Source organism: Gracilinanus agilis, chromosome 2 (assembly GCF_016433145.1).
Source record: "Gracilinanus agilis isolate LMUSP501 chromosome 2, AgileGrace, whole genome shotgun sequence".
NCBI classification, from domain to species: domain Eukaryota; kingdom Metazoa; phylum Chordata; class Mammalia; order Didelphimorphia; family Didelphidae; genus Gracilinanus; species Gracilinanus agilis.
The window spans coordinates 63650934-63666570 of record NC_058131.1 but is presented as its reverse complement, the minus strand read 5'-3'; the positions used below and the strand labels follow the sequence as shown (position 1 = coordinate 63666570).

At 38.9% G+C, this 15637-nt stretch overlaps 1 protein-coding gene across 1 annotated transcript in view; it reads left to right on the top strand.

The window, feature by feature from the left end:
- Positions 1-517: 517 nt before the first annotated feature.
- The window catches only part of LOC123236801 (carboxylesterase 3-like), a 46986-nt gene continuing 31866 nt past the window's right edge, over positions 518-15637 (top strand). The window contains exons 1-7 of the mRNA XM_044663231.1: positions 518-592; positions 3921-4125; positions 5509-5647; positions 7524-7657; positions 12222-12375; positions 12661-12765; positions 13267-13368. Coding sequence (XP_044519166.1) covers positions 520-592; positions 3921-4125; positions 5509-5647; positions 7524-7657; positions 12222-12375; positions 12661-12765; positions 13267-13368 — 912 coding nt within the window. The 5' untranslated portion in view covers positions 518-519. The remainder of the gene's footprint in view (positions 593-3920; positions 4126-5508; positions 5648-7523; positions 7658-12221; positions 12376-12660; positions 12766-13266; positions 13369-15637) is intronic.

The window sequence follows — 15637 nt, the reverse complement described above, 5'->3', positions numbered from 1 at the left end:
TTAATAGGTAAAGCTGCTATAAATATTTTTAAACATATGGGTTCTTTTTCTTCTTTCTTTGATATCTTTGGGGTATAGACCTAGTCACAGTATCACTAGGTCAAGGACAAATATGGATTAATAGATTTGTTGTTCATTGTTCCAAATTGGTTTTCAGAGTGATTCAACCAGTTCACAGCAAACCAATAGCAGTGCGTTAATGTACACGGTTTTCCCACAGCCCCTTCATTATTTGTCTTATCCTTTTTTTGTCAATTTTGCCAATCCACTGGGCATGAGACAATAAAAAATTTCAAGAATTCACACAATTTCTGTGGTGGTTTGTGGTTTTTGGAAAAGTCGTGGCAAAACTGAACAAAGAAATGTTTAAAATATGTTTCAAGTTTGTGAATCTTAATATTCTTCTCTCAGGAGATACAATCTTTCTACAAGTCTGAGATCCTAAGATTTGTTGCCATTACCTAGATCAAGAAACATCTTTACCCAATCAGGAATTCCCAACAAGGCCCAGAAAAAACCATGCCAGGAGGGAAGAAGTCTCTGCTTTGGTCTCTGACCTATACTGCCTGGCTCCTGATGCTCCCAGGTGAAGGTGTGTTTCTTCAGGCCCAGGATCTATCTTGGGAAAGTGGGCTGAAATCTGTTCCTGATGAATTCTCCCTGTGCTGCAAAGAATGGGTGGGTAGGCTAGATTCCTTCCCTCTTCCTGGCAGAAGACAGAGAACACGGAATGAAGATCTCTAGGATTTTGTAAGAGGTTATTTCCCTGTAACCTTAAGCTTTTGATGAGAGGGATCTGAGTTTGAGAGTGAGAGAGGGACAGTTGGGAGAATAGGCACGGAGGGGAAGGACCTATGATAAACTCTGAAAGGTGACCAGAGTTAGATGCTCCCAAGGTGTTTTTCAACCCTACTACTCTATATTCTAAAATTGCTTCCTTTTCTAACATTTTATTTTTGTGTTCTAAGAACCTTTCTAGCTTTATCATTCCATTTTCCTAGGCATCCATCAACTTTAACAATCTATTTTCTGTTGTCTAACTATTCTCAACAAAACAGTGATCTAAGATGATCCCAGAGATTTGGGATAAAAAAATACTGCCTGCCTCCAGAGAACCAGCTGGTGGAGTCTGAATGCAGACCAAAATATACTATATTTCACTTTCTTTCCTCTTTATTTCCATTTTTTCCATTCTTATTACATTCCTTTTCACAAAATGACTAATATGGAAAATATTTTACATGCAAAAAATACTTTTATGCAAGTAAAATCAATATCATATTGTTTAGCCTATCAGAGAGTAGTGTAAAAATAATAGGGAGCTAAGTAACCAATGTTTGATAGAAGGGAGATAGAGAGAATCTATGAAGTGAGACTCTCTTCTAGCTCTCACCTCAGGCTGAATATACACTGGGAGACTTTGAGGGAGTGTCACCCCGAAACTGAGTGAGCTGGATGGTCACCACAGGAGTTAGGGGCGAGGCTTCCCTATAAGATGAGGGATGTGGTACCCCAATCTGATTCTGAATGAGGGTGGGGTTCACACAAGCCTCCCCCAAGGTCAGTCAACTCACAGCAGGTGGTCTGGCTCCAAGATGGAGGCAGCCAGACCAAGACCAAGGTTCCCCTCTCCCTTGCTGTCTCTCAGGCTCTCTGGAATGCTATCTGACTAATGAATGGCTTTTACTAATCACAATTCAGGGATTGGGGAAAGGGGTGAAGGGCAGAGGAATTTGGGGTGCCCTCTTCTCTATTCCTATGGAGTTGGTCGCTTAGGTGGGAACCTTAATGGCTCCCACTCCTAAGCTTCTTTCCCTGCCCCTTCTCCTTCTGTTTCTATTTCTAGTTTTCTGTTTCTATCCTTTCCTATAATTGTAAGTTTTGACTGAAAGGGGGTCTCTCAGCAAGGTTGGGTAATGGGGGAAGGAGACTAAGAGACCACTCCCAAAATGGAATCCAAAGTTAGCTGACTCAAAGTTTGAATTCTTGATGGGTGAGAAGTGGTGGGATGCCTTTGACCAGGGAATCAGGGTTTCAATGTCCAAAGAAAGATCCTCAAGAAGCCCTCAGGACTGGATTCGAGCTGGGATGTCCTCCTCCTCTCTCAGTCCTCCCAGACCTCTGCAGGAAGCCCCTCTCCTACTTCCTTCTCTGGAGAACTTCCCAGAATTCTCTCTGGTCTCTCAATTGTCAGTAATTATCACCAACTGCCTTCTTCTCGCTCCTTTCATCCCATCCCCCTTGCACAAATTCCATCCTTATAGTAGGAAGGGGAGGGAAAGTGAAGGGAAAGTGAGGGGAAGGAGAGAAGTTGGAACTTAAACATGTTTTAAATGTTAAAAATGGTTTTTATAAGTAATTGGAGAAAAAATAAATTATTAGTTAAAAATTATTAACAATATATTTTAAGGTCCCTTCCATCTCCAACAAATGTCCTTCTAGCTCTGACAATACATTATTTATTTAATTTAATTTCTCCTCCAATTACATGCAAAAACAGTTTCCAACATTTTTCAAAGAACACTCAATCTCGAATTCTCTCCATCTTTCCCTCCCCATCAACTCCCTTGAGATGGGAAGCAATCTCATATACATTTTACATTTTCAGTCATATAAAACATTTTTTCATATTAATCACTTTTGACAATATAGTCTAAGGACCCTTCCAACTCTGATGTTCTATGTTCTGAAACACCCATCCATTTTAACAGTCTTCTACCTTTAACATTCTAAATGCTCCTCCATTTCCAACATTCTTTGTTCCAAATTCTCTTCCAACTCATATAGTCTATATTCTAAGGGCCTGCCCAGCTCTAACATTCCATATTCTAAGGTCCTAATTAGCTTAAATTTCTGAGTCTATAGGTTTATAATTCAATAGCAGAGGGGCAGGATTAATCAGGAATATTCACAATGAAGTACCTAATATTGGATAAGAGGTTACCCCCATCAACCACATTCTTCTCCCTACTAGGAATCTTAGTCGAGTCCAGGTTGAGGGAATGGCAGCCTGAATGGTCTTGAAGATCTGCCAGGAAAGGCTTCAACAAATATGAGGATATTCTGATCCATTAATTGGTCATCCCCTATTTATTATTAAGGTTATATGAGGGAGGGAGACCTCTAAAGTCAGAAAAGGAAAAGCATCAGAGAAGGGTTTCCTCATCTATAGTGTCAGTGATGACACCTTTGTCTGCAAAGCTCTCCTTGATTGGGCAACTCCTCCTGCCTGCCACAATAGCTCTAGTGGGACACTAGTGAACTGTGGTGACTAATCCCACATAGCTCTTACACTCTGAAAAGACCTTATCTAGTTCAACCCCTTCATTTTCCACATAAGAACACTGAGAAATCCTAGACTCCAAAAGTTAAACTCAACAGAGCCTGTCTTGATAATGGCACTCACCTTGATTATTCATCAAACAATTTTCTGAATTCCAATGTATTTTCAAACCTTTCTGGCTATTATTCCAACTCAGTCTTTGGATCTGAATCAGACAGAGCCCTAAAAGATCATAAAATTATTGTTTTATATTTATAGGGGGAGAGGGGAAAGCTATGTAGTGAAGCAGATACAGTGTTAGATCTGGAGACAGTAAAACCTGAATTCAAATCCAGCCTCACATTTACTAGCTGTGTGACCCTGGGCAAGTCACTTAACCCTATTTGCCTGTTTCCACATCCGCCAAATAAGCTGAAGAAGGAAATGGCAAACTACTCCAGTATCTTTGCCAAGAAAATCCCAAATGGGTTATGAAGAATAGGAAATGATTGAAAAAATTATCAAATAACAACAAAGATTGGGGGGAAAGAATTCTAAGAGAGAGAAAAAAACATCATGGAAGGAGGAACCACTTCCTAGTTTTTATGGAAACTGAATTTTGAGTGAGAGAAAACCTGAAAGAATCTTTGTCTTACAGGGCAAGAGGCTGCCCAGCCTGAAGTGATGACCCAGCTTGGTCTGGTCCGTGGGAAACAGGTGGCTGTCAAGGGAACTGACCGTCTTGTGGATGTTTTCCTGGGAATTCCATTTGCCAAGCCTCCTCTGGGAGCTGGGAGATTCTCTCCTCCACAGCCTGCTGAGCCTTGGGAGGGTGTAAAAGATGCCACTGAATTTCCCCCAATGTGAGGGTTAACCCAATAAAGAAGATAGGACAGCTGAATTGTGAGGAAGGGTGGTGAAGCAATAGCCAGTTTGGCAATAGCTCTAAGGAGGAGACCTGTTTCTTTTCTTTTCTAGAAGGACCTAAAGTCAGCCCACGAAAGCAGAAAAAGTTGGTTTGGGTCAATAATCTTCATAATACTGCTTATGACGTAGGGAGAGGCTCCAATTCGGGGTTATGCTAGTAATAATTTTATCACCTCTGTCAGATGTGTTTAATAAGGAAAGGGCTCTAAATGCCATAAAATATTATAGGAATGCAGGTCACTCTTATATTGGATAGGACTAACTTTCATAAGCGATGTAAACACCAGGCAGTTAGGGATTATGTATGGTGAAAGAAACAAAATGAGTTCAACAGAAATGAGTCTCACAAAGGAGCAGAGCTCTGTGGTGACTACTCTCAAAAAGTAATACTTAGCCTATTGGAAAGGACCTTGAACAAGTCACTTTCCATTTTTGGTCCTTGATTTCCTCATCTTTAAGATGAGGATAATCATTCTTGTATGGCCTATTTTCTGGAATTGGGGAATCTTGGTTAGATATTTGATTCTGCTAGTTAGTCCTGATGTGACCTTGGGTAAATAACTTTCCTGTACTTGTTTCCTTTTTTATTAAAAAATAGAAGAGGGGGAGGCAAATGGCCTCTAACGTCCCTTCCAACTCTCAATCCAATGATCCTATTATTATACATGCATATATAAAATACCTTACCTTATAATTGTAATATTATACATAAAACATAATTGTGTTGCTAATTACATATTATATAGAATGTTATACTTATGTTAATGATATATAAAATATATAATTGTAATATAGTATATTTATGATATTATATTATTATAGCATATAACATAATAATGCATTACCATAATAATTTTATTAACTATATATTATATAAAATAATTCTGTTACCTGCAGTATAATTATAATATTATATGCTTATGTTATTAATTATATATTATAAGTATACAATATTATATAATTATATATCATATGTAATTATAATCATATGTTTCCATATATATTCATAACATAATACTTTCTGTCTTATAATTTACACTGAGTATTGGTTCCAGGACAGAAGAGTAGTAAGGGCTAGGTAATTAGGTTAAGTGACTTGCCCAGGGTCACACAGCTAGGATATATCTGAGGCCATATTTGAACCCAGGACCTTCCATGTCCAGGCTTGGTTCTCTATCCACTGAGTCACCTAGCTGCCCTGATCCTTTTCTTTTAAGTGCCTCTTTCTAGACTCTGGTTCCCACAAGGTTTAAAGGATTTCTAAAAAGTCTATTGATATCTTGACCTGAATCATTGTGACTTTTCTTTCATTCATGAAGGTGTTTGCAGGAATTAGAAAGGACCGACCTTATGAAAAATACTTTAGATGGGAAGCAGCAACTCTTCCCAATATCTGAAGACTGTCTCTATCTCAACATCTACACTCCAACCTCCAGACAGAAGAAGGATAAGTTACCTGTTAAGTAATGCTGCTTTTGCTTTGAAATCTCTGGTGGTGGAGTGGGCCTGGATTCAGGATAGACTTGAGTTCAAATCCAGCCTCAGATACTTAATAATTATGTGACCCTGAGCAAGTCACTCAACTTCTGCCTCAGTTTCCTTATCTGTAAAATGAGAATAATTATAGCATCTACCTCACAGTGTTATGATGATCAAATGAAATGATATCTATAAAGTTCTTAGCATAATGCCTGGCATTAAGTCAGTGTTTCACAAAAGTTTGTTCTTTTCCATTCCCTTCCCAGTTTCCCTGGTCTTGTCAAGGGCAGCACCTTCTTCCCATTCACCTAGGCTCATAACCTTGATGCCATCCTTGATTCCTTACTTGTATTCACTCTCCATCTGAAATCCATCATCAAATTTGCCTTTGTAACATCTTTATTATATCACCTCCACCCCCACCATGCCACCCTGGCACGGACTCTCATTTCCTTACTCCCAGACCATGAATATCATCTTCCCTTTAGTTTCTTGTCCTCAAGATTCTCCTCACTCCAATTCATCCTTCTAAAACAGAAGTCTGAACATATCTACTCAATAAACTGCAGTGGCTCTCTATTGCCACCAGGATCAAATATAAAATCTTCCGTTTGTCTGATAAAGTCCTTTACAACCTGGCCCTTTCCTACTTTCTAGTCTCCTTACATTCACTTTAATCTTCTCCACAGATTCTACAACCAAGGGACTTTTTCATCACTATCCCTCAAACACAACACGCAGTCTCTGTCTGTCTGTCTCTGTCTGTCTGTCTGTCTCTCTCTCTCTGATTTCATCCTTATCTGCCATCTTAGAATCAATACTGTATATTGGTTCCAAGGCAGAAGAGCAGTAAGGGCTAGGCAATGGATGTTAAGTGACTTGCCCAGGGTCACATAGCTAAGAAGAGTCTGAAGCCACATTTGAACCCAGAACCTCCTTTCTCCAGGCCTGGCTCTCTATCCCCTGGGCCACCTAGCTGCCCCAGCATATCATTTCATAACTCCATGCCTTTTCACAGGCTGTCCCACATACTTGGCTTGCTTTTCCTTTTAGTCTAAGCCTTCTGACCTCCTGGATGCCTATAAGACACAACTCAAATCCCACTTTCTGTAAGAGGCATTTCCCAGCTCTTCTTCCTCACCCCCAAACACACAAATCACCTTTGCTCCTTTATACTTTATATGTGCAATTTGTTTTTTGCATGTTGTCTTCCCCTATTAGAATGCGATTTCCTAGAAGACAGGTGCTGTAGATTTGTCTTTCTTTATATCCCTTAGTGCTTAGCACAATGCCTGACAGTAAGTACTTAAGATACTTGTGGACTGACTGACTGAAACTAGATCCCCTCACCCTGTCCTCAGGGCTGCTAGGAGTCAGAAAAGCCTTTCACTTAATCCTGTGCTCAGGGCTGCTGGGCAGAGAGAGTCTAGAATTTCCCAGTAGCACAGTCAATGTGCATCCCCAAAGGCAAGGCTACTCTTAGAATCCAAGCCCCTTTGAGCAACTCTTTCTTAAGCAGGACTTTTCCCATGATGGAACATTTCTGCATTTGGATACTCCTGGACCCTGGCAAAAAGTTCTTCTTCACCTACAGTGGTGTTTGTTATTATGTCCCTACAATGATTTCTAGGACTGGGGGAAGGAGGTTACATGAATATGACTATTACCCTGCCCCTAAGTTCTACCACACTAATCAAGGTAAAGCCAACAAGAGAGGCGCCATACTTGTTGCAGGGGGCTCTCAGCCCAGACAATAGGAAAGGAGCCTTCCTTAGAAAGAGCACACCTTCCAGTGGCTGAGGATTTCCCCCAGAGATTGTTTACAAGACTTTGCTCCTTTCACTGTTTCTCTTAGGTGATGTTCTGGATCCATGGTGGATCACTGGCAATTGGATCTGCGTCCTCACAGGATGGATCACCTTTATCAGCCTATGAAGATATTGTTGTGGTAATGGTACAATACAGATTAGGATTCCAGGGATTCTTGAGGTGAGAAAGTGACTAGGATAGTTTTATAACCGCCCCCCAATCTGGGCCTCAATATGCCAAACACAATGAATCTAACCCTCCTCCACATGGCAGGCTTTCTAACACTTGTAGATGACTCTCCCATCTCCCTAAATTTTCTTTTTCACCAGGTTCTTTTTCTTTTAAAATTTTTAATTTTAATAACAAATTTCCACATAAGTTTTCCAAATATATGATCCATATTGTCTTCCTCCCTTCTTCCCTTCACCCTCCCAGAGTAGACAAGTAATTCAATCTGGGTTCTACATATATTATCATGCAAAACATATTTCTATATTTTTCATTTTTTAAAGTGAATAATCTTATAGAACCAAAACCCCAAAACATATGCCCAAATAAACAAGTGATAAATCATATTTTCATTTGCATTGTGAAAAAATACAGGTCGCTAATTGAGAGACCAAGGTGGATAGATGGTGTAATACACCTTAGAGAGCTGCCTAGATACCCAGTTGTTTTCTCTGGGTATCTCAGCTCCCTGTCTGTGAGAGGAAAGCAGATTTCCCTCACTGGGCCAGTGGCACACAAAACCCCTGGAGATACAGGAAGAAAAAGTATCTATTTTATTGTAGATCAAGGTTAGGAAATGAGGATTAGGAACAAGGGTTTCCCTAGCTCTAATTTTTTTAATTCATGCCCACTAAAACTAAGTTCATTTTCTGGTCTTCAGACTCCCTATCAGCTCCCTATTTCTGGCTAAATGTCCCTGAAATCTGACTATCTACCTGACTATAATCCTCAGACTTTGATTCAGTTATTTCTTCCAAAGTTGTCTCCAAGTTGTGCTGAGTGGACCCAAGAAGGCTGAGTCTACCCAGCTGGGTCTGTCCCTGAGGAAAATCCTCAGAGCCCAAGTGTCAGGATTTCAAGGTAAAATTGGGATAACTAATTCTTCGCCAGGATGTTCACCAGCTAAACAGAAACCTCAGGAAAATGGTTTGAAGGTTTCCCTTCATCCACCAAAGGCTTGAGGTAGGAAAGCTAACAAAAGCAGCTCTTCCTCTCCCAGCTTGGACAGGAAGTGCCAGTTGTACCTTCAAAACTCTTCCTCCTCTGTCCCCTACATTTCAGAATCCTCTCTCCAAAGTTCCTAGCATGTGCCCATGCTAGCACCTTAAAGACAACATTCAACTTCTCTTAAAACTTACTCTCTTCAAATCCGGCCTCAGACACTTCCCAGCTGTGTGACCCTGGGCAAGTCACTTGACCCCCATTGCCTACCCTTACCAATCTTCCACCTATAAGTCAATACACAGAAGTTAAGGGTTTAAAATTAAAAAAAGAAAAACTTACTCTCATCTCTATAATTCTACTATTACAATTGCTACTTGAACAGTTCTTTCTCTGGAGGTGGATAGCATTCTTTTTCTTAAGTCCCTCAGAATTGCCCTGGATCATTGTATTGCTATTTGTGGCAAAATTTATCTCATTTGATCCTTCCACAATATTGTAGTTACTGTGTATAATGGTCTCCTAGTTCTGCTTATTTCACTCTGCATCAGTTCACATGGGTCTTTCTAGCTCTTTCTGAAATCATTCTCTTCATCATTCCTTATAGTAAAATAGTATTCCATCACTATTATATGCCATAATTTGTTCAGCCATTCCCCAATTGACAAACATCCCTTTAGTTTCCAATTCCTTGCTACCACAAAAAGCCAGCTATAAATATTTTTGTATAAACAGGTCCTTTCCCAATATTTTTTTATCTCTTTGGGATACAGACCCAGTAGTGATATTACTGGATCAAAAGGTATGCATTCTTTTATAGCCCTTTTGACAGAATTCCAAATTACCCTCCAGAATGGTTGGATCAGTTTCACAACTCCATCAGCAATGCATTAGTGTCCCAATTTTGCCACATCCCCTCCAATATTTATAATTTTCCTTTACTGTCATTTTGGCCAATCTGATAGATGTGGGGTAGTATCTCAGAGTTGTTTTAACTTGCATTTCTCTAATCAAGAGGGATTTGGAACATTTTTTTTCATATGATTATTGATAGCTTTGATTTTTCCATCTGAAAACTGCCTATTCATATCTTTTCACCATTTATCAATTGGGAAATGACTTGGATTCTTATAAATTTGACTTAATTCTTTATATATCTGAGAAATGAGGCCTTTATCAAAAACCCCTATTTCTTTTAATCAATCCATATGTGATAATCCCTAGTCTTCTCACCGTCTAGGCCTCCTCTTTTGGAATATTCTAATGTGTCAATGGCCTTTGTTATAAAAATAAGGGAGAGGATAATCTCTACCCTGCTACTAATATTACCAAGGCTAGTTATTATAGTTGTTATTAATCTGTATATAATCTGAGGAAGCTGTGGTTTGGTTCCCTAATGGCTGGTGCAGGGACACCCGAGTCTTGCCACCCAGCTGGATGTTATAATAACTGCCCTTCTTTATAACAGTGCCCAGGCAGAATCCCTAAAGGTCAATGGATGGGTAACCCTTTCAGGTCCCACCTGGGGTTGATTGATTATTATTGGTGTTGGGCTCTATCAGCCTTGGATAATGTTCATCTGACTGCGTTGCTCCCTCCCCAGAGTGGTGATGGAATCTACATTGTATACAAGGGAAAGGAATGATCAGGAACAGGTTGGGGAATAGGTGACCCTATCACTAAATCTATGACAATAATCCCTCAGGACTGTAGGCTGTTCAGTAATGCTGGCTTGTTCTTCACCTCCTCTGTCTCAGCCTGGCCACAGCCAAACCAGAGTAAGCAAACTGTTTGGATGACACAAATGTTGATGATTTCTCTCAGCTTCTTACTGCTAGTTGTTGTGCCAGTCCTACAGCCTTCAGTAAATGCCACCCTTACCCCCTCTGCTTCTTCTCCTACCCACTTCCCGGATCCACTCCCTCCCCCAACCCCGGGATACCTAAATATCTAGAGATGGGTTAGGTGCCTAAATATCTAGGGGATTCAGAGAGAATCAGAGGATCCACGGTCAGACCCACAGGTCACTCAATGTTCAAGGTCAAATGTCCAAGGCAAGAGTTTAGGCAAGGCTCAGCCAAAGCAAAGTCAAAGCCAAAAGGGTCCCCAAAGACAAAAGGGGTCCAAGGGTCCTTGTCAGGGGGCTGTCAGGGTATTTATACCCTCTCTGCCCAACTGCCTTTCCTCCTGTCCTCATGACCTCTGGGAACATTCTGATGTCCAGCTGTCTTCGCCTGCCAATCAAGGTGAGACTCTCGGCTCCCAGAGTCTGATTATGACACCTTTCTAAAACATGACCCCCAGAAGTGAGTAAAATATTCCAAATGTATTCTGAACACAGGCAAATTAACTAACTTCTAGACAAAAGGTCTCTTTTAAGTCAACCTAAGATCATGTTATATTTTCTTGTCATTCCACACCATTAAAAAAAAACAAAACCCCTTACGTTCTGTCATAGAATTAATACTAAGCATTGGTTCTAAGGCAGAAGAACAGTAAGAGCTAGGCAATGGGGGGTGGAGGGGGGGAGGGAGTTAAGTGACTTGCCCAGGATCATTTGGCTAAGTAGTATCCGAAGCCACATTTGAACTCAGGACCTCCTGTATATAGACATCCCTCTCAATCCACTGAGCCACCTAGAGTCATTTCACACTGTTGACTCATATTATAATCATTAAATCAAGTTAACGAGCATTTATGAAATAACATCTATGTGTCAGGCATTGTGTTAAGCTCTGAGGTTACAAAGGTGGGGGGAAAGGCAGTTCCAACTCCCTAGGAGTTCACAGTCTCTGCCAAAAAACCATATAGATGGGGCATTTAGGTGGCTCAGTGGATTGAGGGCCAGCCTAGAGATGGGAGGTCCTGGGTTCAAATGTGACCTCAGACACTTTCTAGCTGGATGACCCTGGGCAAGTCACTTAACCCCCATTGCTTAGCCCCTTCCACTCTTCTGTTTTGGAGCCCATACACAGTATTGATTCTAAAACAGAAGGTAAGGTTGTTTGTTTGCTTGTTTTTTTTAACTATGTATGAAGAAGAATTGGGGTGTGGGGTTAGTTTCTAAGGGAAGGCACTAAGATGAAGGAGCATTATGAAGGGCTCTTGTGGACTTGAAGGAAGCCAAGAGGCAGAGATGGAGAGGGAGGGAATTCCAGCCATAAGGAACAGTTGATGAAAATGCATGGAATTGGGAAATGGAGCGTTTGTTTTTTGTTTTTTGTTTTTTTGTGAGAAATGATGCATTAAAACCCCAAGCTCTTTTTCACATGAACTATTATCTAACCATGCCTCCTCAATGCTATAATTGTACAATTCACTATTTAAGCCCAAATGTAGATTTTACATTTCTCTTTATTTAGCATCATTATATTAGATTCATACTACCATTCTAGTTTTCTTTGATCTTTTTAGGTTTTGATTTAATCCCCCAATGTGCTAGCTATGCTTTCAAGGTTCCTAATATTTGCAATTTGTCATGCATACCTGATGCTTTCATCTAATTAATAAATATAAGTCTTTCTAGCATGCAGAACCTGACCTCAGGCTCCCTGCTGTCTCTCTGGGTTTTCAGCACTGGGGATGAGCTTGCACCTGGTAACTGGGGATTCTTGGACCTAGTGGCTGCTTTACAATGGGTCCAGGGCAACATTGCTCACTTTGGAGGAGACCCCAGCTCAGTGACCATCTCTGGACAATCAATGGGAGGAATTGCTGTCTCTATCCTTGTGAGTTTGCAGATGATTCCCCAATCAGGGCAAACAGAGGGTGGCGTAGTAGAAAGAGCATTGGACTGGGAATGAGATGACCTGGAAATTGGACTAGAGGAATTCTAAGCTCCCTTCCTGCCTAACATTATTTGATATTAATTTCCATGACCAACTAATCTCTAATCTTTCCTTGAATGTAGAATCACTTAAACTAGAACTCTTCCTGAGGAGCATCTCTCTCTTAGATATTCTCTTTTTCATTTTTTTCCTTTCCTTTTCTTTTTTCTTTTTCATTTCTTGCAGGTTCTGTCTCCAGTGACCAAAGGCCTATTCCATAGAGCCATATCACAGAGTGGGGTTTCTGTTCTTCCAGGCTTGGTGATAAATAACCCTTTTCCCATTTTTCAAGTAAGTTCTAGCCTTCTTTTTCTCCAGTGACAATTATCTTTGGGACTTCCATCCATTTTAAGAAAGTTTTCTTAGGTTCAAAGTTAGATACAACTCCAACTAGATTTTGTCAGTAACTAGTCAGGTGACCTTGGTAATGTCACTTCCTGTTTTGGGGCCCCAGATTTCTATAAAATAAGGGGGTTGGACCAAGTGACCTCTAAGCTCTAAAAGTTTTCAAATCTATAACCCTTAAAAAGCTTGACCCAACAGTTAGTATTTCTTAGAAAATTTGGAGCCAAATTTTCAAAGACTTATTTGACTGTATGATAATCTTTAGAAAGCCAATGTTTAGTGTTTTGGAGAAAACATGATCTAGACTTTAAGGGTGGGAGGGGTGGAAAGTGGAAGATTCAGTTGGAGAATTTGCCCTGCCTCCTAAATTCTTTTCATTGGGAAACAGAAATTCCCTCAGTCTCTTCCTTTGATACTTATAAATGTCTATTCCTTTGAAACTCCTAGAATATTGCTCACGTCTTTGGCTGTGAAGGCTCCAGCTCAGCCGTTTTGATCCGGTGCTTACGGAATAAAGAGAACATGATATTCACTAGGAATTTATCATCTGTGAGTTTGCTTTTTCTGGAAACAGATGGATCTAGTATAACTGAGTTTGCTTTTTCTGGAAACAGATGGATCTAGTATAACTGATAGTATTATGTTGAATTGTACAAAATCTTTTCAATTTAATGTACTGAAAATTATACATTTTGCATTTTACAATGCTCTCCATCTCTTGTCTCATAAATTCTTCTCCCATCCATTAATCTGAATATATTCCCTATTATTCTAATTTACTTAAAATAACTTCTTTTATGTCTAGGGCTATATCCATTTTGATCTGATCTAAGTGAATGATGTAAGATATTGGTCTGTACCTAGTTTCTACCAAACTACTTTCTAATTGTTCCAATAATTTTTGCTAAATAGTGATTTCTTATCCCCAAAACCTGGATCTATAATTTTGTCAAATACAAGGCTGTCTTGTTCCACTGTCTTGTTCCACTGATCTACCTTTCTATTTCTTAGCCAACACCAAATGGTTTCAATGATTACTAATTTACAATACAATTTAAAATCTGATGGGGGCAGCTGGGTAGCTCAGTGGAGTGAGAGTCAGGCCTAGAGATGGGAGGTTCTAGGTTCAAACCCGGCCTCAGCCACTTCCCAGCTGTGTGACCCTGGGCAAGTCACTTGACCCCCATTGCCCACCCTTACCAATCTTCCACCTATAAGACAATACACCGAAGTATAAGGGTTTAAAAAAAAATATGATGTTGCTAAACTTCCTTTATATTTTCCCCCATTAATTCTTACAATGTTTTTGATCTTTTGTTCTTCCTTGTTTTGTTTTCATTTTTTCTAGCCCAATAAAATAATTTTTTGGTAATTTAAGTAGGATGGCATTGAATAAGCAGGTCAGTTTAGGTAGGATTGTCATTTTAATTATATTAGTTTTCCCATACATGAACAATTAACATTTCTACAGTTATTTAGATTTGACTTCATTTGCATAAAAATATTTTATAATCATGTTCATGTAGTTCCTAGGTTTGTTTTGGCAGGTACACTCCCAGGTATGTTATTCTTTCTATGATTATTTTAAATGCATTATCTCTGTCTCTCTCTTCTTAGAGGGCTTTATAAGTAATATACAAAAATGCCAACGACTTATGTAAATTTATTTTATATCCTGGTATTTTGCTAACATTGTTAAAAATTTCAATTAACTTTTTAGTTGAATCACTGGTATTTCCCACATATACCATCATGTCATCTGCAAAAAGAGATACTTTTATTACCTCTTTCCTATTCTGATACCTTCTATTTCTTTTCCTTCTTTTGTTGTTGCTGCTAGCATTTCTAATACTATGTTAAATAATATTAGTGATAATGGGCATCCTTGTTTTACTCCTGATCTTTTGGGGAAGGCTTCTAGCTTATTTCCATTACAAATAATAGTTATTGATGGTTTTAGGTAGTTGCTTTGTATAATTTTGAGGGAAAAATCATAATTTTATCTATGTTTTCCAGTGTTTTTAATAAGAAGAGTGTTGTATTTTTCTGAAGCTTTTTCTGGATCTATTGATATAATTACACAATTTTTATTTCTTTTGTTGTTAATTTAATTATGTTGATAGTTTTCTGATATTAAACCATCCCTGCTTTCCTGGTATAAATCCTGTTTATAATCTTAATGATATATTTTTGTAATCTTCTAGAAAGTATTTTATTTACTATTCTTGCACCCATATTCATTAACGAAATCATTCTATAATTTTCTTTCTCTGTTTTTGCTCTTCCTAGTTTAGATAACAGCATCATGTTTGTTTTATAAAAGGAGTTTGGTAAAACTCCTTTTTACATGTATTTCAAATAATTCATTCAATATTGGAATTAGTTGATCTCAAAATGTTTGGTAGAATTCATTTGTAAATCTATCTGGTACTACATTTTGTTATTGTTGTTGGTTTTTTTTTAAAGGAATTTCATTTGTGGACTGTTCAATTTCTTTTTCTAATATAGGTTTATTTAGTTATTCCATTTCCTTCTCTGATAGTCCAGGCAGGTTTTTTTTGGTAAGATTTCTTCCATTTCACTTACTTTAACTTGTTGGCTTATAATTGAGCAAAAACAGCTCCTAATAATTGCCTTAATTTCATCTTCATTGGTGGCATTTTCACCTTTTTCATCTTTAATGCTAGTGATTTGATTTTTCTTCTCTTTTTTAAATCATATTAATCAATGGCTTTTGTTAAAAGACACTACTGTGGAGCTCCAAGCTTAATGAGCTGGGCCTGACTAACTGGCCCTAGATCTTCAGGTAATAGGAGAA